General features: G+C 46.7%; 1 protein-coding gene across 16 annotated transcripts in view; it reads right to left on the reverse strand.

Annotated features, from left to right (window-relative positions):
- Positions 1 to 21994, reverse strand: part of ADGRB1 (adhesion G protein-coupled receptor B1) — a 293520-nt gene that overhangs the window by 30807 nt on the left and 240719 nt on the right. For 9 of the 16 annotated variants that reach the window (XM_064641376.1, XM_064641531.1, XM_064641301.1 and 6 more), the window contains 3 exons: positions 14957 to 15023; positions 10764 to 10849; positions 4972 to 5070 (listed from right to left, as the gene is read on the reverse strand). In XM_064641376.1, coding sequence (XP_064497446.1) covers positions 4972 to 5070; positions 10764 to 10849; positions 14957 to 15023 — 252 coding nt within the window. The remainder of the gene's footprint in view (positions 1 to 4971; positions 5071 to 10763; positions 10850 to 14956; positions 15024 to 21994) is intronic. The other 7 variants (XM_064641770.1, XM_064641935.1, XM_064642219.1 and 4 more) reach the window with 1 other exon arrangement.

Here is a 21994-nt window from a genome sequence, read left to right on the forward strand (position 1 = left end):
TAGGATTGTCCACAGCTTTATCCCTGAACTATTTAGGTTGGGAAAGACCTCTGAGATCACTGAGTCCAACCATTAACCCAGCACTGCCAAGGCCACCACTAAAAAATGTCCCCAAGTGCCACAACTACACGGCTTTTAAACCCCTCCAGAGATGGTGAAGCCTTGGGCAGCCTGTTCCAACGCTTGATAACACTTCTGGTGAAGAAATTGTCCCTAATATCCAACCTAAACCTGGCACAACCTGAGGCCATTTGCTCTTGTTCAATCACTTGTTACTGAGAAGAGAACAACCCCCACCTGGCTACAACCTCTTTTCAGGTAGTTGCAGATAGGATCCTCCAAATCCTCCTTTCCTCCAGGCTAAACAATCCCAGCTCCCTCAGCTGCTCCTGTTCTCTAGCACATGGGATGTTCTACCATGGGAAACAAGTTCTACCACTAAGCCTTATGAAAGCACACAGCAGACCCAGCTCTGACCACAAGCAGATGAAGCCTTTGGCCAAAATGACAAAAACTAGCTCTGGTTTTGTCCTTTAGCACAAGCTGGCAGCCTTGAGAGTCGTCATCTTTGCAAAGGAAGCAGAATAAAGTGATGGCACTTAGAGGAGAGCAATGGAAAGAGCAGATAAATGGTTTTGGAGACAAAGATCTACATGAAGAAAGATGAAGAGCGCTGCACCCTGAGAAAAGGCAAGTGCAGGGGGAAATACAGGACATGCCAATAGAGATGTGAAGGGTCGTTATAAAGAGGGAAGGGATCAATTCTTCTCATTACTCAACACTGACAGAGCAGCAGTGACGTAAGTTAAAGAAGCAGCAGAAGGAAAAAATCACTTTATAATTCAGAAACAGCTCCCAGAAGGAGCTCTGGAAAGGGAGAAAGTCGGTGGACTCAACATAATGGATGTTTCTTCACATGCCAGCAGTTCTGCTGCAGGCAAATCACAGTGCAGGGATGTACTTTATTTATTTTCTCGTGCTTTATCAGTCCTCTAACTTGGATTCACAGAATCACAGAACTGTGGAATGGTTCAGATTGGAAGGGACCTTCAAGATCATCTTGTTCCAACCCCCTGCTATGAGGAGGGACACCTTCCACTGGACCAGGTTGCTCAGAGCTCCATCCAACCTGGCCTTCAGCACTTTTTAAGCACTTAAACACTATTCCTCCTAAAAGCAAGAGTGTTGTCCCAATTTTAGGGACACTTTCAGAGAACCTCCCTTTAACTCAATGCCCACAAAACCAAGACAGGAAACCTGGAACTAGAAAAGAGGGAGCACTCTGCATGTTCTTCTCATGCCCAGGCAACACAGAATGGGATTTCTCCACACCTGATGTGATTTCTATTTTCCCCAAAAGATGATTCTTCTCTCAGATGCTGCAGTATAAATCACAGAACCAGGGGAACAGGAAATTAAATGTCTCTGAACTGCCCTGAGCAACCTGGTCCAGTGGAAGATGTCCCTGCCCACGGCAGGGGGTTTGGAATGAGATGATCCTTAAGGTCCTTTCCAACCCAAACCATTCCATGATGAATCTGTGACAAATGAGACAGGGAGGTGATGAGGCAGCTGTGGACAAACTGCTTGATTATTCACTTGATTATTCCCTAATTAGGGAAGGTGTTCTCTGACAGTCCCAGCAATGACCTGCAGGACTCAGGTATTATCCCCAGGTAAGGGGGGATTTCAAACTCCTTGAACCATGAGGACAACACTCTCCTGAGGAACAGTCTCCTCCATAAAACCGGCCAGGCATGGAAATGCTGACTCACACTGGTGCTGGAATTACAATACAGGTGGAAAACTTGATATCTAAGATGCCCCAAAATGACTTTGAGCCAAGGAAAAGGGTAAATCCTTTAGACGGGAGATTTGACACAGGAATTTCTAATGATTTAAGAGGGATGATGATGAGAAGGGTCATGAGGACTCTCTGACATTGACTCCTGGGTGGGATGCCTGCCTGTGCCAGGGCCTTAGTTTTGGGCCAGTCTCTTCCCTGTGGTCAGAATTTGAGTCCAGACATTTCATAGAATTATGGAATGGTTTGGGTTGGAAGGGACCTTAAAGATCATCTCATTCCAAAGCCCTGCTATGAGCAGGGACACCTTCCACTATCCCAGATTGCTTAGAGCCCCACCCAACCTAGCTTTGAACACTTCCAGGGACGGGACATCAGCAACTTCCATCCATCCATCCATCCATCCACCCACCCATCCATCAGCAGTCCCTGTTTTCTGCAGTAGATCTCATTCACAGCAAATACCAAGACATGCCATGACTCTGCCATATGTTTTCCACCTCAGATAAAATATCTTTCACAGGTAGCAAAGACAAATTAATTATAAGTCAATATTTCACAGACTGAGGGGAACCCTACAGGCAACAATGAACAGAAGGAAATGTGGGAACAGAGGTCTTCCAATGGCAAAATCTGCCCAGCATCTCCTTCAGCACAACCTAAAGGGAAAGGTGTTTTTAACCTACACCTGTCAAGTCTGGCTAATCCTTAACAAGTCAGAGACATTCAAAACTTTCCTGTTTCATTCCCCAAGTCAAGAAATTACACAATTTCCAGTGCAGATTTTTTCACTTCTGTCACCTTTTCATCATTCCCTTTTTATCATTCCCCAAGTCAAGACACTGCACAGTTGCCAGTGCAAATTTTTTTTCCCTTCTGCTCTCCCATCAGTGGTTTACTCTGTTTTCCCTCAGTTCCACATCCCCTTCTCTGTCCCCTTCTCTCCTAGACTCAGATATTACCACAAACAGTTGTTCAAGACTTCTGTGATTTCCAAAAGCCAAGAAAAAATGGGCAAAAGCATCTATTTTTCATGCCATGCTCTCCCAGAACAAGCCTCTGGAAGCTACGGGAGGTAAACTGGAAGAGGGAATGAGCAATCCCAGCAGGAAGAAGGCAGGAACATCCTTGATATGTTCCCTACCAAACAACTATGGCTCATTCCAGGTCAGGGAGGAGCCAGGAATTCTCCTGGCATATGATTCACATGACAAGACTCGAAAAGGGAATGACAAAGCCTCTCCAAAGGTCTGGAAGGATGAAGGGCAGCAGAATGGTGGCAGTAGCACGAAGCATCATCAGGGCTTTGCCTTTTTGACAAACAATAGATTTGGGGGAGGAAAAACAGCAACAGTTCAGCTGCAGAATGAAGTGGATGACAAAGGGAGATGAGGCTGAGGGAACTAATCCATGGATTGCTCAGTGGTCCCTTTGCAAGGACAAGAGCATGGGACACTTGAGGACAGATCACAAAACTAGTGGTGAAATCTGTCATCTGAGGTATTTACTTGCTGGGAAACAAAAGACATGTCCTCTCCCAAGAGCCCCCCAATTTCTATCATCCACTTAAATTAGAAAAGCAGGATGAACAGGAGATCTGGCTTTCATATCCCTTTTTTTTTTGTCTGATTTGGAGATGAATCAGAATATGTGATTTATCACAGACTGATGTCAGACAGTGCAGGAGAAGGATTTGAGACTGTTTAACTTTTAAAATGAATTTACTATGAACAGAAAGCCTCTCCTATTTAACAGTCTAATTCATTAATAGTAAATCTGCTGTTTTAGCTCCTCTGCAGTCTCAGGAATTCAAAATTCAGTGACCTGCTAATTCCAGACTCATGGTACACGTGCCTGGACCAATTCCATCTCCCCATCTCAGCTGAGCACTGTTGCAAAAGGTGAGTAAATGACTTTAGCAACGAAAAATAAATGAGATTTTGTTTAGTTTTTCATTTCACAGAGAAAACCACAGTCATAGAATGGTGTGGGTTGGAAGAGGCCTTAAGGATCATCTCATCCCAATCCCCTGCCGTGGGCAGGACACCTCCCACTGGACCAGGTTGCTCTTGTGCTTTGATTTTCTTTTATTTTTCTGCATTTTGAGATTTGACACTCAGCTGCCTCTTTTTGCTTAGATTAATTAAAAGTAGGAGTTCCCAAACTGCAAGTGATCTAAGACTGTTTCTTTCACACATTTTACATACATTATTCTAGACACCGAAATCAAAGCAACAGCATCACTTGGATATGATGCAGATAATGCAATTTCCAAAAGGGAAGGAAGAAAGACAAACCTTCCCTCATCACTCTCCCTTCAACCTTAACCCTAGGGAAAAAAGCCAACTATATAAATAGCAACAATTTCTCCAGCAGAACAAAGCTCTGGCATTCTTTTACTTTTTTTTTTTTTTTTTCTTTTTAAACTAACTCCAGGGGCATCTAAGAAGAGATTTAACAGCTTTTGACTTTTGTAACTCAGAGCTATGAAACGCTTTAAGAGTTTGAGAATTAATTCCAACTGCTTTTAGGGGTCCAAAAGAGGTAGTCAACACTTATCAAATCAGACCTGCAGCCCTGTGAGGTATCAAACTTAACTTGAGCATTTCATAAGAGCAAAAAACCCCAATATTTAGAAGTGATTCACCAACTTAAACCATTCTCAATGCTCTGCAGCCTCTGGAGTAAAACACTCATGAAGATGCTTAAGCGGTTGACAGAGCTGGATTTTGAGGTCCCTGTCTAGCCCTAAAATTACTGGGAATCACATCTTTAAGTCTGCAACTAAATTCAGTGGAAGAATTAAACATATGCACGGCTTGCAATAAATGCAGAGTCCCTTTGTCTTCCATGGGCTGCTCACATGCTCAAATCTAAGCATGTCATAAAGGGCTTTCCAGGATCCAGCCCATCAGCTCCAGGGATGTTGCAGGAGGAGCCCTACACTACTCATGGCCCACAGAATGAGGTCAGGGAGAGTTGGGGAATGTGGGGAGGGTGGGCAGGGACACGGGGAGAGAGAAAACAAACAAGGGCTGGTGAGTGCAGGGAAATGGAAGAGGGAAATAAAACAAACTAAAAGAAAAAAAAAATCAATTAAAAGAAGGAAAAAAAAAAAAGAAAGTGGAAAGAAAGAAAGAAAAGGAGTTGAAATTAGAGGAACTAACATGGCGTTACTGGTGGCTGTGGCCGAAACTTCAGCAGAAGAAACTACTCCACACTTGGAACATTTGAGCGTCATCCCGTAAAGGGGCACTGCCATCTGACTGCAATTAAAACCAAAAGACTGAAACAAAACAAAACACTTCGCTCATGAGCACAAACGTAGAAAGGAAAGGGAAATAGAGAAGCCAAAAGAAAGAGAGGAAGGAAGGAAGGAGAAATAGGGAACCAACCAACCATACCCAGTTCGGGAAGAGAAATGAAAGACAGGCAGGAATAAAAGTCTCTCATCTGTACCAATCCAGATGCGGGAAATGGGGGGGAAATGTGCAATTCAGAGACTGTTGGTGCCGCTGGAGAGGGTGGAACTGTGTTGGTTTATGTTTGCCCAGTTTCAGGGTGTCTCTCTCTGGCACCCAGGGAAGAGAAACCAGTACTGCTCTCCCAGTCTCCACCTCCTTCTTTTCGTTTGGGTTTTAATTTTTTTTTAATTTTTTTTTTTTTTTTTGAGAAATTGCTCTTTTCCCTCCTGGCCTTTTTGCTCCAAAACAAAAAAGGTGGCAGGGTTGTGCAGTAGAAGGCAAGAAGTAGGGCTGTGGGGACTGTGCCTGCTTATCTTTTTTCCTACAGCAATGCAAGGGATAAATCACGTATTTTCTCTGGTTGGGATCTCCCCATGGTACCAGGAGAGATGCCACTCTCTGGCTGCTCCATCTGTGAGGAAGGACAATGCAAAGGGGACTCTTTATGTCCTGGGAGTTAAGCATGAACTTGGGTGCTTTGTAAGACCACCAACCTGCCCTGGAAGGAACTGGACTGGCTGAATACTTCTGAGACATTTCTTCTCTCATATCTTGTTTTGCAGATGAAAACACGTTTGGGATGAATCCTGAGACTACTCCACTCCTGTTGCTCCCATTTTTTCTGCGTGGGATCAATCAGGGCATTGTGGGCTGCTGGGATAAGGGGCTGCAGGGATCTGCTAAGGGGAGTAAACTCATGATTTTTGGGGGCTGATCTGTGTGAACCCACCCAGCTGACAAGCCAGCTCTTCTCCAGGAGCCTGGAAGCCACATGAGCTTGGCACCGGCCCTGATTCTTCCCGGAATTTACTAAGTGTGTGCACTCTCTGATCTGCACAGGTGGGCATCCACATCAGATCTGGCTTTAAAAAATGGGAAGGAGCCTGCAAACCATCCCCCAGACCTCCCTGCAGTGCCTGACATCAGGGAAGGTACGAAATCACTGCCAGAGGACGGTGGGTGCGTCACCCTTGGCTGAGGGTGGTGCAGCTGGTGAGGGGTCACGTTTGCACCAACCACGAGGGGTTTGACAGCCCTGCCCTGCCCAGGAGAGAGATCAGGCCACTTGACAGATCACTTCTTAACTTTTATGGCTCTGTGTTCAGTCTCAGGGCAAAAAAAACATCCCCATGAACACCAACACGGCATCGTCAGTGGGCCCAGTGGCCCACTATCAAGTGGCTATTGATTGGTCTTTTAATTAATTAGTGACATAAGCCATTGCTCCCTTCCAAAATAATGACTAAGGTATCCCACAGAAATTTTCAGCCTTCAGACACAGAGGAAATTAGCTCCTGTGTCCAGAGATAAATATCTTCCAGGAAGGATGCTGTAAATCCAGTGGCTGAACCAAAGGTAAAGTGGGTCTTGAGAGGCATTAAGTGCACGACCCTTAAAAAAAAAAAAAAATACAGCTTATCCCCAAATCTATAAGCCACAAAGAACAGATAAGCAGAGAGACAGAGAGAGGCAGAGATAGGCAGCAAAAAGTAAAAGTAGATTGATTTGAGGAATTTGATGGAAAACTGTACCAGAAAAAACATGAATGACACTGAACCACAAAGAACTGGCCAAAAGACCAACTGTAACACACAACCGTAGCTGCTGTTGGGTGTACTTATGCAGAAAGTTGTAAGCAGTAGGCACAGATGTGGATACATTTACATTCTAATTTGTTCTGGTTGGGGGCAGGAGGTTGTTAATATATTGAATTTCCGTAGCAGGTTTGTATTGGCGCCTGCACGTATGAAAGGGCAGCTAATGAAATAATCACAGGGAACGAGGCATCCATTTAATTCAGCTTTTGCTGCTTCCTAAATATCCACAACCAGCTCCCAGACTCATCTGGTGTGTTCACTGGAGCCTGGGCTTTTCTCCCTTTGATTGAGCCGTGCTTTACATCACACACAGCCCAAAGAGCAGGAGTGCTGCTTCCAACACGAACCATTCCCAGATGAAGGGCAATCCAAATCCCTTCCTGTTTTAATGGAGTTATTATCTCTCCAATTACTTTCTTCTCTATGCACTGACAGCCCAGCTCTGTTACACCCCACCAGGACAGTCGTACAGGGAATATTTCACACAAAGGATGGGGGCAAACTTTCTTGAGTCGTTTCTATAATCAACAGGAAGATAAAAGAAATAAAGGTCCTCCAAGGGGCAAGTTGGAACAACTAAACCAGGCTCTCGTCTCTCTCCAGCAGTTACAGAGGAAGCCTAGAGAGATTAAACTCAGCAGGCTAAAATTAGCCCTGGTGAATATACCCTATAGTCTCATTCTTCCTCCCTGGCTGCGTTAGCACACAAATGCTTCTGGAATGAACGCTGCCTGAATAAATTTCAAACTCATTTTAAAGGCTCCTGACATTAAGACATCCATTTTTAGTAGCACTCCCATCAGCAGAGCTCAAACACTTGGCCACCAACGGAGACCCTTCTGCTGGGAGGTGCCTGGATGGTTTTCTCCTGTTCCTGGACAGGTGGGGGGGCAGCTGTGTGTCTTCCTCCAGCTCTCCAGGCAATCCCACCCAACTCTCCCCAGCCTGGCTTTGTGATTCATCTACGAAGCCGCTGCCATTAGGAAGTCAAGGTTTTCTGACAGATGTGACAACCCTAATCACAGCAATTTCCTCTGCAAAGTACAGGGCAAAACCTATCGTGTCTCAGGTATTATTTCATGAGAACTGTTAGTTCTGAGGTATTTGAGTGCCAACCAATCTGTGGAGCGTGTGCTGGGCTCTTCTTAGTATCCAACCGCTCTTTATTTTCCCCTGTTCTGGGTTTTTTTCCCCTTTTTTATCGTTTTTGCAACACTGAACCATACTTCTTGCCTCTGCTAAAGGAAACACAACGTTTCTTTGTACCATCTCCTCAGATCCAAACATCTCCAAGGCCATTGCTCGTTCTGATTCTCTTCAGATCTACCTTCCAACACGGTTCCCAAGCCCAGGCCAGAAGCAGAATAACTTCTACAAAGTTAACTAAGGGAAAAGGGGCACCAGGGCTCTCAAAAGTGCTCCCACACTCTCAGCAGGTGCACTTGGGAAAGGAGAACAAAACCATTGAGCACAGAGAAGGCTAAAAAGTGCTGCACACACACACACGGACACGAAAGAGGGGGGAAAAAAGAGAAAAGAAAGAAAAAACAAAGAACATCAGAAAAAAATGACTTTTTTGTTGTTGTTGTTGTTGCTTTGCAGCTTTTGTTTTTAAAGAACAACTCTGTGATCAATAACCAGCTGCTGTGTATTAAATAAGGTCGTTTTCTGAGCAGTCTGGATTAGGGAGGGAGGGGCTGAGCGACAGCAACTCTCTGCTTTGCTAATCCAATAAAGCATTTATTGCAGGGCTGACTTTCAAGTGCAATTACCTTGCTGCAGACTCTGCCTGCAGTCTGGGTATTTTCTTGAGTTCTCTCCTTGTGAAGGAGGCATCACCCACAATAAAGCACTTGCTTCTTGCAGCTGCTTAAAGCAAAGCACCAAGGTCACTTCTTCACATGCTTTTCAACCCAGTGGCAACTGATACCTCTGATCATCCAAACATGTTAAGTCTCCTTTTATTATCATGACCGTGGAAGATTTCTGTGTTTCTCATAGAAATCAGGACCTTGACAGGTTCCTGTGTTCCTGATAGAAATCATAAAAGCTGGTAAAGACCTCCAAGATCATCAAGTCCAACCTTCAACCAACCACCACCATTCCCACTAAACCAAAGTTCCAAGTGCCACATCCACTTGTTTTCTGAGCACTCCAAGGGATGGTGACTCCACCACTTCTCTGGACAGCCTTTTCCAATGATTCACAACCCTCTCAGTGAAGAAATTTTTCCTAATATCCAACCTGAATATCCTCTGGCACAACTTGGGGCCGTTTCCCCTTGTCCTGCCACTTGTTACCTGGGACAAGAGGTTGACCCCCACCTCACCACAATCTTTTTTCAGGGAGTTGTAGAGTGATAAGGTCCCCCTCGAGCCTCCTCTTTTTCAGACTAAACACCCCCAGCTCCCTCATCTGCTCCTCACAGGACTTGTGCTCCAGACCCCTCAGCTGCTCCATTGCCCTTCTCTGGACATGCCCCATCACCTTGAGGTCTTTCCTGCAGCGAGGGGCCCAAAACTGAACACAAGATTTCAGGGGCTGATGAGAGTTTGCTTCTACCCTCAGTTTTGCTGCCACCACTCAAAAACCACTTCTACCACAACTACTCAATAGTTCTGTGATAGGAATATTGAGCCTCATCTGTGTTATCTGCTGCCACCCTCTGAGCCTTGATGGAGACCATTCTCCCTCCACTTTAGTAGGCAGGATATATCCTTTATCTTCTCCTCCAGCCTCCAAAGGTTTTACATTCCGGCTGCAGCTGTGGTAAAGAGACAGCACAACACCCCTTGCTCTCCTCATCTCTTTGGAAACAACTTCTTCCTTCAAGAATACAAGTGATAAAGAACACAGTGATAAATCCAATGGATACATGAAGATCACACATCCCTGCCTTTCCTGTCTGCAGGTAAGGACACAGTTTCTCTGCAACAAGAAGCCAAGCCAGGCAGTGGCAAATAACACACATCAGCCAGGCTGACCTGAGCATTTGATGTGACTCAGAGTGTCACTGTGCCATTTCTGTCCCTGGCCTGCAGCACAGCTCAGGGGTAAAGTCTGAGCAGACCAAAAACTCATTTCTAGAAAAGAAGATGAAAGGGGAACCAACATTCCCATCCTGCCGGGAATGCTGACAGTGGCAAAATATCCACTGTCAACAGAGTTTGGAAGGAACCCATGAGAGAGCCCTGCCCCAGCCAACCCCCAGCGGCACCAGGGGGATGAGGACTCTGGAGGCAGCTCTTGGATTTATACTACAAAGAGACCCAGGTAACACAAGCCCCAGGCTTTGGTGTGGAGGCCGTGGAGAAGATAAAGGACCTCAGGTGGCAGCAGATTTTTTTCCTGCAGAAGAGGTTCCTAACTTACCTCCTCTTTACATGTGCACCCATCTCCTGACCTGTTCAGGAGCCTTCCCTTAAAAGTATCACATCCCTTTGCTGTCCCTCAGCCACCTGCCAGCCACTGGACATGAGTTCTCTATCACAGAGCCCGTGCCACGTGCCCCACTCAGCAGTGGTGAGTCCCTCTCTGATCCAGCTGCTGTTCCCAGGAGTCAGTGACAAGAGTCACTTTGCTCTCCTTAATTTTTGGGAGGATATATCAGCCTGGGCTGAAGCCATTTCAACAAAGAGATGAACTTTTGTCCTTCCTCCACAGCAACCCAGTGCTGCTCCTTGGATTTTTTTGTCCCTGCTGCACTGAACGACACAGCAAAGAGATTAAATCAAGTGTGGTTTTTTTCCTTTCATTTTGTTTAAATCTGTTTTTGCTTTTTGTTTCCATCTCTGATCTCTTTTGTTTTTTGCACTCCTGGCCTGGTTATTGATCACAACCTTGGGTGTTTTTGGTTTTGATTGTCACTCTTTACTTAGATGTATTGATAAGGCATACCCTGCCCGTTCCTTCAGTTTCTTATCTGTTATTCCATCTTTGGATACAAGTTTGTTAAAAACCAGAATGCCAATAACCATGTTCACCTGTCAAAAGAGAAACAACACACAGTTTTGTTCTCAAGTGGCTCAGCTCAAACTTGGTAGCACAGAAGGCAAAAACCCCCCAACATCTGGCAAACAAAGTTATTCCCGTTTTTCCCCAAATCAGGTCACACTTCTGCAGGCCACCACCCCCTCTGTCCCATCTCCACCCTGTCCCACCTCCCCTGGCCATGCAGCAGGGAGTTCAGGAGAGCAGAATGCAGCTGGCAACAGATAAGAGAGGTCTTGGAATCACAGAATCATTAAGGTTGGAAAAAGTCTCCAAGATCACGGAGTCCAACCGTGAACCACATCTCCAGGAACCAGGACAAATTTGTAAACTGCTCAGATTTACAAGTCTGAGTAAGAAGAATTGCAGATGGCCCAGCACACAGGTCAGCCATCCAGTCATTTCCCAAAAAATCAGTGGGCAGGACAACTCCATGCAGTCCTTTGGTCCGTTTTTTTTAGGGTGAGAGTGTGGATGTCTGTATCAACCAGGCATAAATATTCACAGTGAAACACAGAGCTGAAGTCCTGCAAAGTGATCCCAAACTCCTCACTGTGCCCTTCCAAATGCATCCACTGCTGCCAGCTGCATCTGCTCCACAAACCTCATCCAAACATTAGTGACACATGAGCACCACCCCCCTCGTGGAGGCAAAGAAATGGTGGAAAAAAATGACACTCTCCTGGTTTTGCTGTCAGGGAAACATCTGGTGCTGTAGAACGACGTGGTTGATGCTGTTTTGCAAGTGGGGCTTGCAGGGAAATGTTTTCAGGCCAAATTCAGGGATGTGTAACATCACATGTGCACCGAGGTGAGTTTAACAGAGGTGGTGCTGAGGGACACCTCGTGCAGCACCTGGCCCCAAAGGCAGGGAGATGTCTGCTCTGCCTAAATGCCTAAAGCAGCCTCAGAAGAATGAGCAAAATTCCTGCATTTGGATTGTTGGTTTGAGCAGGGCACGACCCAGCTCGCTGCTGTGGAGCCCACAGCTGGGAATCAATGGAAAAGCTCAGAAATAGCAGTTATTTTCGTTTGCATCAGCTGCTGGGTCAGGGCACTGCTTCCCACAGCTGTGAGCCCATTTCTAGAGCTCACCACGGTATTGATTTAGAGCAACAGCACTGGCAAGTCAGACACAGCAGTGCAGCCAAGGATCAGCAGGAAATCAAACCCCAGTTATGTGCTTGGAGACAGAGGGAGCACTTGGAATTCACTGATCCTTCTTCGCTGTGCTGGAGGCTGGGGAGTGCAAGAGAGACTTTTCCTTAAGGGGGAAAAGATGGGGTTGAAGTGTGGCTGGATCTCTCCCCTAGGAAAGATGTGTATCCTCATCCTTCTGGAGCAGGAGAGGTGACAAAGAGCAGCTCTGCGATGGTTTTAATAATTAAAAGCTATTTTTAGCCACATTGCTGTTTTAGCCACACACATTTAGCACACTGATCATTGTGATCAACACCCTGCTCTGATCCTGGCTCCAGTTTTCCTAAGTTAGGGATAATTCTTCTAAACACTTAATTCTTCTTCACTCTTAATGACATGCAGAGCAGCTTTACTTCTTTATCTCTAAGATAATATCCAGAAGCAAAGACTCAAGTCTGAGATTCCTTGAGACAACCACGACCTGGCCACTGCTGACTCTGTCCTGTCACCATGAGCCTCTCCCTGCCTTCAACCTGCCCCAAATGATCCCCAGGCTGGGTGAGCAAAACTGCTTCCAACAGCTCTGCCTGTCGGGTTGTTGGGATTTTTAAGAATAAAGGTCAGAACTCTGAAGCCATTCAGTGCCAGTGGATTGACTGCAAGTTGTGAACGCTGCTGAAGCTGCAGGCCAACCATCTTAAGAGTATTAATTTGAAGTAAAGGTATTCTCCAAACCAAAAGCCTTTTTCAAGTGTGGAGAATAATAAGGGAAGGTGTGGAGGAAGAAGGTTGCTGTGTATTACCACAGGTAATAGAGAAATCCTGCTGGTGGGAGAACTGAGTGCAGAGATGCTTGAATGGCTTGGGAGGAGTGAGAACAAAAGTAGCCTGGCCAGGGCTGAGGCTGTCCCAGCTGTCTCATCAAGCCAAGTCAGCTCTGTGCAAACTCACTTGGGCATCTATATACTGAATTTTGAGTGAGAAAAAGCTCAGGCTCAGAGTCAAATCCCACCCTGATCTGTGCAAGGCGTCACACGAGCAGCTGTATTTTCTCTGGAGCAAACCTGTCCTGAGAGCAGCGGAGCTGCCCATCCCCTGTACAGCCCTGCAGGAGTCTGACTGCCCTTCTGTTGAGCCAGGTGTACTCGCTGCCCTGGTCATCCTGTCCCTGGTCCTTCTGGGATGTCCTTCTGTCACTGGCATGGCCAACCTGAACTCAAGGCACAAGGAGAACACACACATAGCTGTCCAGCCTCGTGGACTGTGTGTTCCACTTCTGGCCCTGCCAAAGGTCACAGTGTGAATCTGAGTGGCCAGTTGAGCTCATCTCTTTGAAGGTTCCCATTTATAAAAAGGCTTTAAATGCTTCTTTTTCTCTTTCTCCTCCCCCTGGCTCCTGGGTATCTACCCCACTTGGGCAGTGTTCTTTCATCACTTGAGCCAGCAGTGAGCCAGGAGGTCTAAACTGGGTGTGTAGGCTCTGTCATGGTGCTGCTCAGGGACAGACACCCCCAGAGATGATTCACCACTTCCTAATATCAGCTGCATGAGCCACCCTTTGCATGTGTTGACCCTTCTTTAAGGACATCTCCATTTCCTGCTTTATGGTGATTGAAAACTGAGGTGCCAAAGGAAAGGAGGCTCCTGGGTTTTAATCACACTTTAAAAATGCAAAGGAAAAATGAAGGATTACTTCCCTTGTTGTTGGCACAACAAAAGCAAGATGCCTTGAGGCAGCTGAGTGACTCCCTCTTCTCTGGGCACTACCAAAGCTTCCTCCCTCCTAATCACTGTGCCACAATCCTACACTAAAGAAAGACCTTAACTGAAACTAGTTTTGATTTATTACAGAGGAGGGGCAGCTACTGGCTCACCTCTTTGTCATGCTGATCAAAGGATGGCACCAAGGTGGTTTGATGTGCAATGACAGCAGTGAGAACAGAGGCAGCAGGAGCTTTTGTGGAGTTATTCTCCTGTAAGCTCCTGCTTCAGGGCATTTAACCCCCCCAGGCACTGCAGGAAACAAAAGCCTGACCCAAAAAAAGGAACTATGAGTGTCAACAACCCCATTCCTGTGGGACACATGAGCCTCAGAGGACACACAGCTCCTCCACTGCATAAAACATCGGGCTGGAGAGAAACCAGGCTGTCACTTAATGTGGGGGGGGCTCAAATGGGGATTTAAACCCATCTGAAATTGCTGCAGGAGGGATTTCCTGGAGAACCAGCAATTCTCAAGAGTCTTTCAACCCTGACAGTCAAGATTTCTCATGGTCAGAGAGGCTTCAACAGCAGGGAAGCTTGAGGAAAGGAATGTCAGTTCTTGAGTGGCACCTTAAACTCAAATAACTGGCCAAGGCTGGTGTTGGTGCTGTGTTGGAGCCAAGGGTGAAGGGACAGTAGGACACACTCCCACCATGCAGGAGCTGGTGGGACAGAATTTAGGAATGTTTACTTTAAGCTTGCCATTCCTTCTGAAATAAAAGCAAACATGGCACTTTTAGGATCACTAAGAACCCCCCCAGCACTGATTTGAACATCTCCAATTCACCTGCAAAGGAAGCTGCTCCCACATACTGGCCAGCTGGGACAGACCAGGAATAAATGCTGGCTGGGAGGGCACAGCCTGGTCTGGGAGCAACCAGGGACAGCAGTTTCTGAAGGAGTTCATGTCAGAGTTTTCCACCATCATCCTGCACTTCCATCCAGACAGGGCAAAACCAAGGAAAAGCATTAATCAGGTGTTAGGGGACACCAGTGAGGACAGAGGTGGAAGGTTGAGAGCTTGAGGCACATTATATCCCAGAATCAAACCCATCCCAAACTGTTGGCTTCTAACACTTTGCTCCTTATTCCTGCGAGTGGAAATAAAGAGGGGGCATTCTTGGGTTGAAAGAACAAGGAGAGTGGCATAAGACAAAGAGGAAAATAAAAAAAAGCTTTCAGCCAAGCTTAAATACCAAAACGACAGCAGCCGCCGGTCCCACGAAGGCATAGAGGAGCCCTCCCTCCAACGACAGCCAGCAGCTGGAAAATGAAGAGAGAAAAGGAAATTACCCCGGGGGCAAACAACCCTGACAGGCACATGTTTGCTTCTTCCCTTTGCTGGCAGAGTTCATCCTGGGAGGTGATCCCCCATGGCAAAAAAAAAAAAAAAAAAAACAAACCCAAAAAAACCCTCAGACTTTGCAAAGAGCAAGTTTTGCTTCCCATTTCTCCCGAACTTGCACAAAGGCTCATATCCCCGAGGACCTGCCTGCAGATGGCATTTGACAGGGGAATGCATGAAAAATTAAGGATGGTGCTCTGTTTCAGGTCAGGTCCTGGGAGCAGCTGCATCAGTTTGCTGGCAAGATGATACTCTTGTCCTGCTCACTCAGGCGAAGGAGTAGAAAGAGTGGGAACTGTCCCTTGCTCCTTTGCTAACCACTATTTCTGCTGGGAGCTCAGGTCCAGGAGTGCAGGACATTTCTTCCTCTGGATTCTCCCTTTGAGCTTCCCTGGGGAAATCCTACAACACAGCAGCAAGGTGGGAATTCGCAGCACTCCTGAAGTGAAATCTCCTGTGGAATTCCACTATGGAATGAGTTCAATGGGAGGGGTGTGGTGCTTCCTCTCGAAATAACCACATAACCTGATGAGGACTTCCTCTTTCTTCAGTGACCATGTGTGGAATTCAGGCTCCTAAACAGCCTAGCACAGAGCCAGGCACCCTTGGTGACATTTCTAGTCAGCAGAGATCCAAACAAAGGAGTCCAGGATGATTCTGTGAGGCACCTTTACCTAATGAGGTGAATCACATCCTGAACTTCATTGACCATCTGCACCAGAACTTCCTCATCCAAATGAACCTGTCACATGTGGAGACATCACTGGGGAGATCATAGAATCATGGAATGCTTTGGGTTGGAAGGAACCTTAAAGATCATCTCGTTCCACCCCCCTGCCATGGCCAGGGACACCTTCCACACTATGCCAGGTTGCTCCAAGCCCCATCCAACCTGGCCTTGGACACTTCCAGGGATGGGGCAGCCTCAGATTCTCTGGGCAGCCATGAAGAGGAATTCAAGATGGGCCCCTGATTAAGCCAATTACTGGAACTCCTTTGTGCTGCTCAACAGGGGTTCTCCTGATGACCTACAATGCCCCTCCATGCTCTGGGCAAGTACTGCTGGCACTGGCAGGAGTGGGATGGATTGAGGTTCCCCTCTTCCAACAACTTTAGTTTAAAGCCCTCATCACTAACTGGGGTGCAGAATAAATCCCATCTCTGAGGAAACCAGTACGAACATGCTCCTGGTGTCCCCACAGAGACTTTCAATCACACACAGGTCTCACTGTACCTCAGCATCCCCATAATGACAAACTTGGTGTGAAAGAACAGCAGGAGAAATCTCATCCCTAAAGCTGAGCATCACAGAGTGTCTGGGCAGCCAACAGGGATTAGGACAAGAGGGAATGGCTTCAAACTGAAGGAGATTAGATTTAGACTGGATATCAGGAAGAAATTCTTCGCTGGGAGGGTGGTGAGGCCCTGGCACAGGATACCCAGAGAAGCTGTGGCTGCCCCATCCCTGGAAGTGTCCAAAGCCAGGCTGGATGGGGTTTGGAGCAACCTGGGCTAGTGGAAGGTGTCCCTGCCCATGGCAGGGGGGTAGACCTGGATATCTTTATAGTCCCTTCCAACCCAAGTCATTCCTTGGTCCTTTGTTTTTAAGGTTTGACTGTAAAGTCAGGAAAGAAACACTTTTTCACTGTAAGGGTGACAGAGCACTGCCAAAGCATGAGCAGAGGAATCGTGAAGTCTCCATCCTTGGAGACATTCAAAAGCCATCTGGGCAGGTTCCTGGGGCAGCCAATTCCAGGTGACCCTTCCTGAGCAGCTGGTTGGCCCAAAAGACTCCAGAGAACCCACCTCAACAAGTCTGTGACTCTGCAACAGCCACAGTTACAGCAGCACGGGGGCTGAAATTCCCATTTTTGTGGGGGATGCAGCAATTCAGGGCATGGCCACATAAACTTGGTACTTCAGGGCGAGGGAGGATGTGAATTTACACTGTGTCAGCAACCCCATGGAAAGTTTGCACGCTCTGACAAGGCAGAACCCTGGAGAAAATGTGTGACAAAGTAATCCTGTTTCAGCAGGAAAGCACCATGGATTTACCACAGGAGAAGAGCAGGAAACCACAATGGAGAGAAGACTTTCTCCAAGCTCTTAACCCAGCTCACCCTGCAGTAATTCAGTGACATGCCCCTGCTCTCAGCAAGATGGTTTCATTCTGCATCAGAAGCAAACTGATGCTCCCAGGGAAAAAAAGCCTTGCTGGAAACATTTCAATTTTGTTGATCAGACTCATATGGTTTTTTTGCATTAATTCTGATTTGCAAAGTTATTTTTTTTCACCCTAAAACAGAGAAAATTTGTGAAAAGGCACCAAAAAAGAAAAAAGTATTTCAAATTGAGAGCTGAAAGCAGGACATTCTGGTTTTCACCAAGCTCTGCGTCTTGTTTATGTCTAAATTAAACCTGTAATGTGTTAATTTAATCAGTTCTGATTTCTTCCTGATAGCAACTTGCTCTGTCACAAACTGTCTGAGCCGCTGTAATAATAAAATGAATAATCAGCAGAGGAGAAAGGGAATAAAAATGAAGCTCTGGAGGGCTGCAATAACTGGAGTTCTCCCTAAATACAAGAGGGCTCCTAAATCCCAGACTTTTTCCTCCAATGCTTCATCCTAATTTTGAGATGGGGTTTTTTTCAGGGTCTTTTCCAACTGATGGTTTAGATGAAGAAAGGAGGTGACATCCTGCACTGGAATTAGTGCTGAGGACTCTGTGCAAGGAGGGCTCTCATTCCTGTGGGGTCCCTGGCAGCTCCTGTTCCCCTCTGAGCACCAGGATTTGGGAAGGTGACTTCCCCCTGGTCCTTATCCCTTCTGACTGCCCGACCTCCATCCCACAGTGCTTAATCCAAGCGTTTCCAAGGCTGCCAGAGGTGCTGGATAACACCAAGAGAAAGGAAAGGGTGAAGGGATATCTGAGAAGGGGCACCGACAGCAAATCCCAGCAACACATTAGGACAGTGGAGATGCTTTTAGCCTACAAGAAATATTTGCATTTCACTAAGAGTATTTTCCAAGGGATTTCTTCATTCATCTTATAAATAAAATTACCCCTGGATGGGACTAAGTGGATATTTTAACAACACTCAGCAGCTCCAGACTATGATTGCTAAGCAGTGTTTCCCTGACTGACAGCAGCTCTTGTGCTCAACACAAAACACCTCTTTGCAAAACATCTGATCCTTTTGTGACTCTGCCACGGCACAGACTGTGAGGTGGGTGGCTTTTGTCTTGGTCCTGTGAAGAGCTGACTTCCACTGAGACCTTTTTCACACCAAACAGCTCTGTCAGCAACAGGTCTCACCTCGAATTGTGTGTCAAATTCAGCAGCTCCAACATGTTTGCATAACTGAGATTAGAGCTGGGAATCAGGGCTGGCCCACCAGTGTTAATTCAGAGATTAACACAGAAAAGGCTGAGATGCCTGTGGGTGACACAAGTCCTGCTGCAATGACACACAAGGACCTCTGGAAATTTGCTGTGTCCTGGAAATCCTCTCAGAAAACTTTTCATGGGCTCTCTTGTGGGGAAGGATGTGAGTTCCCACAACCTCAATTACTCAGTTCCAGCTCTAGCAGGCTGTTTGTCAAGCTTTAGAGGTCCAGAGTTAGTCCCTGGAGTAGCAGCTAAAAGGAGAGTTACTATTCAGGCATTCAGCCTAATACAAGGAGGTGATCAGTGGCAAGTCCTTTAGACCTCCATTACCTCTCAGACTTTCATTTGAGACGAGAAATGCAGCCTCTCCCCTGCCCCAGCAGCTCTCCAAACAACTCCAAAATGCCCTTTCAAATGCTGTTCAGATAATAAAAAGTAAAAGCCCCCTTGTGTCTTCCTCCCCTCATCACAGATGGAGAGTTCACAGCACTCCAGAAGTGTCCTGAGCAATAAAGGCTGAGTGAATTGCTGCTGGGAATCACCACACAGAGAACGAGACACACACTCCACATCCTGCAGATATATTCAATTTTTAATTTGAACCTCTCTCTCTCCCTTCCTAACTTACCACTTGGTGGACCAGTCTGGCTGGGTGAAGGGTAAATATTAAACATCATCTGCAACCTCCCCACGCTCAGGACTGGCTCTGATCTCTCTGCATCTCTTGGAGACGTGGCCAGTCCTTTGATGGCCAGACCTCCACCCTGCTGCTCAGCTGTGTTTGGCTTGTTACAGAACAGCTTCAGCCCATGTACAACGAAAAGACAGGACAAAACTGGGCGAAATCTTGCTTTGCCTCCCTGCTGGAGGCTCCTCTCTTAACCTGGGGTTGGACACCTTGGTTTATCCTGAAGATAAACTTGACAGTTTCAGCCTGAGGACATGTCACACATTTCACACGCTGTCCCTTCCACCAGCTTTGCCCTGGGAGTCTGTAACACCAGGATCAGTTTTGCAATGCCTTCAACACCTGCAGTTGTCCCCAAAATGCTCTCATGACCATGGCCCAGAGATGGATGTCAGGGTTTGTTTTTTTACCACTGAGTGAGAAGAGAAAAAAATTGCTGTGGAGTGTTAAATTCTGTGCTCAACTAAATATCAGAGCCCTGCTTTGACTTAATTCCCACCTCCACAGTGCTAATGCACTGCTCTTAGGACCCAAAAATTGTAGGGTTGGAAGATGTTTTGAAAGAGACTGTGAAGTCCCTTGTGGTTTATCTTGTCAGCTCTTGTCCCCTGCTTCACAGGGAGGGATGTGTTGCGGTTAATGCCTTTCCTTCCCTCTGCAAGATGGAAATATTGTGCCTTGAAAGCCTGCAGTGCCCATTTGAAGTGCCCTGTGTGTGCCCTAAACAAACTAGAGACAAAACTAAAACTGCTCCTGACCTCCAGCTCTGAGCTTTGCAACCACCTCAGACATCTCTGCAGTGGCCCCAAACCAACAAACATCCTGGGACAAGCTTTGGTCCAAGTCTGTGTTCTGTTCATGTGCCTTCAGCATTGGACAAGGTTAAATCATAAAATCATAGAATGGTTTGGGTTGGAAGGGACCTTAAAAATCATTGAGTTCTAACCCCGCTGCCATGGGCAGGGACATCTTCCACTAGATCAAGTTGCTCCAAGTTCCATCCAACCTGGCCTTGGTCACTTCCAGGGATGGGGCAGCCACAGCTTCTCTGGGCAACCTGTTCCAGGGCCTCCCCACTCTCACAGGCAGGAATTTCTTCCTAATATCCAGTCTAAATCTACCCTCCTTCAGCTTGAAGCCATTCTCCCTTGTCCTGTCACTACGTGTCCTTGTAAAAAGTTCCTCTCCAGGCTTCCTGTAGCCCTTTTAGGACCTGGCAGGTACCCAAGTATGGAACTACAGCAAGATGGCAGCGTTAGGAATGTCTGATGGGCTCTCTGTGCTTGAGAGGAGCTGTTGTTCTCAGTGCTTTGGTGGGACTCATCAGCTTCCCCACATACTGGGCTGCAGACTGGAAGGAGACAAAAGGAAGACCAGAGAATCTGAGTATCCTCAGCTGGAAGGGACCCACAAGGATCATGGAAGTCCAGCTGATCATGGAAGACCAAACTGGACTTTTTGGGGTGTGAAGCTCCTCTGCTATTTTGGTGACAGGCGGAGCTGGGAAATGGTGTCACTCGGGCTGCAGCTCCTGCTGGGGGCACGGAATCCTCTGCCATCCCCCAGGCATCCAGCCCTTGGATGCAAGGAGCAACAGAGACTTTAGGGCTGAAAGGAGTCAGAGGATTAGCAGCAAAAGGAGGAGAGCTGGTGTGGTTAAGCAACCTGGGAAAGCTGGAAAGTCAGTCCAGCCTGTTGGCCACCTCACTGTTGTCCCAGTCCCAGAGTAAAGTGGGAATCCAGCAGGTTTTGTCACCTTCTTTGCTGCAGTCTGGAGGGAATTGCTCTGGGGAGATGTTGGCACACAGTGGTTCGGGGCAGGGAAACAGGATGTGCTTCCCTGCACATTCCTCCCCTCCCTGGCCAGGCACTTTTGTGTGGTCAGCACTGACCACAAAACTCTGTGGTGGCTCTTAAACATTGATGGGGAAAGAGCCACAAAGCTTTTTGCACTAATTCCCATCGGTCTATAAATACATTTTGGGGGTAGGAGAGTGTAAGACTTTTCCTCTTCCTGTAGGGAACGTGACTAAATCCAGTTACTTACTCTGCATAGACTGCAGAGGTTGCTTTGGGTGAATAAAACTTTCAAATTAACGGGTTTAGGATACCAAGGCTGGAAAGAGTTGCCCCCAGGAAAACTTATTTTTGCCTCACAAGTCCTTTCTGAGAGTAAATAAGTCAAAAAACCCTCATCTAGTGAAGATGACAAGAACATCCTTAACGTTTCCATTCAGCAAAATACACAAAAATATTTGAAGAACTGAATAGGATTTCCCAGAAAGATTTCTCTGTGTCATATCCTTTCTTTCTACATAGAATTCAAGAGGATCTGCTCTCCCTCTGGGATGTATAAATTCAGGGCTCAGCAAATACTCAGGACCTCTCTCCCAGCACTCCTGATGCTTGTTCACTGTGAGTTGTTCTCATGGATGTGCCAGAAACAGCAGAGCCACGGGAAAGCTAAAGGGAATCTGGGATCTCAGTGATGCTGCCAAAAGCCAGGCTGTGTGTTGTTCTTTGAGTCACAAAAACAGTGGATCCCTCTCCACCAGGACACCTGAGCTGGGACAGGTAAGTCAGGAGAGGTGCATCCAGTGCATCCCAATGCCAGCACAGGCTTCAGGAACTGTGTGTATGGATTTGCACTGGAGAACCCCACGTTCCTGAGCCCTCTGTGTTGGGCAGTAATTTAAAGTGCAGTAATTTAGGCTGCAAACTAAATGGAAAATGCTGCTTTAATACTCCCCTGCAACTAATATGCAAACCCAGGACCATTTGGTCGTGGGTGTGAGGAACGTGGTGGGAATTG

The sequence above is a fragment of the Pseudopipra pipra genome, chromosome 1 (genome assembly GCF_036250125.1).
Source record: "Pseudopipra pipra isolate bDixPip1 chromosome 1, bDixPip1.hap1, whole genome shotgun sequence".
Taxonomy (NCBI): domain Eukaryota; kingdom Metazoa; phylum Chordata; class Aves; order Passeriformes; family Pipridae; genus Pseudopipra; species Pseudopipra pipra.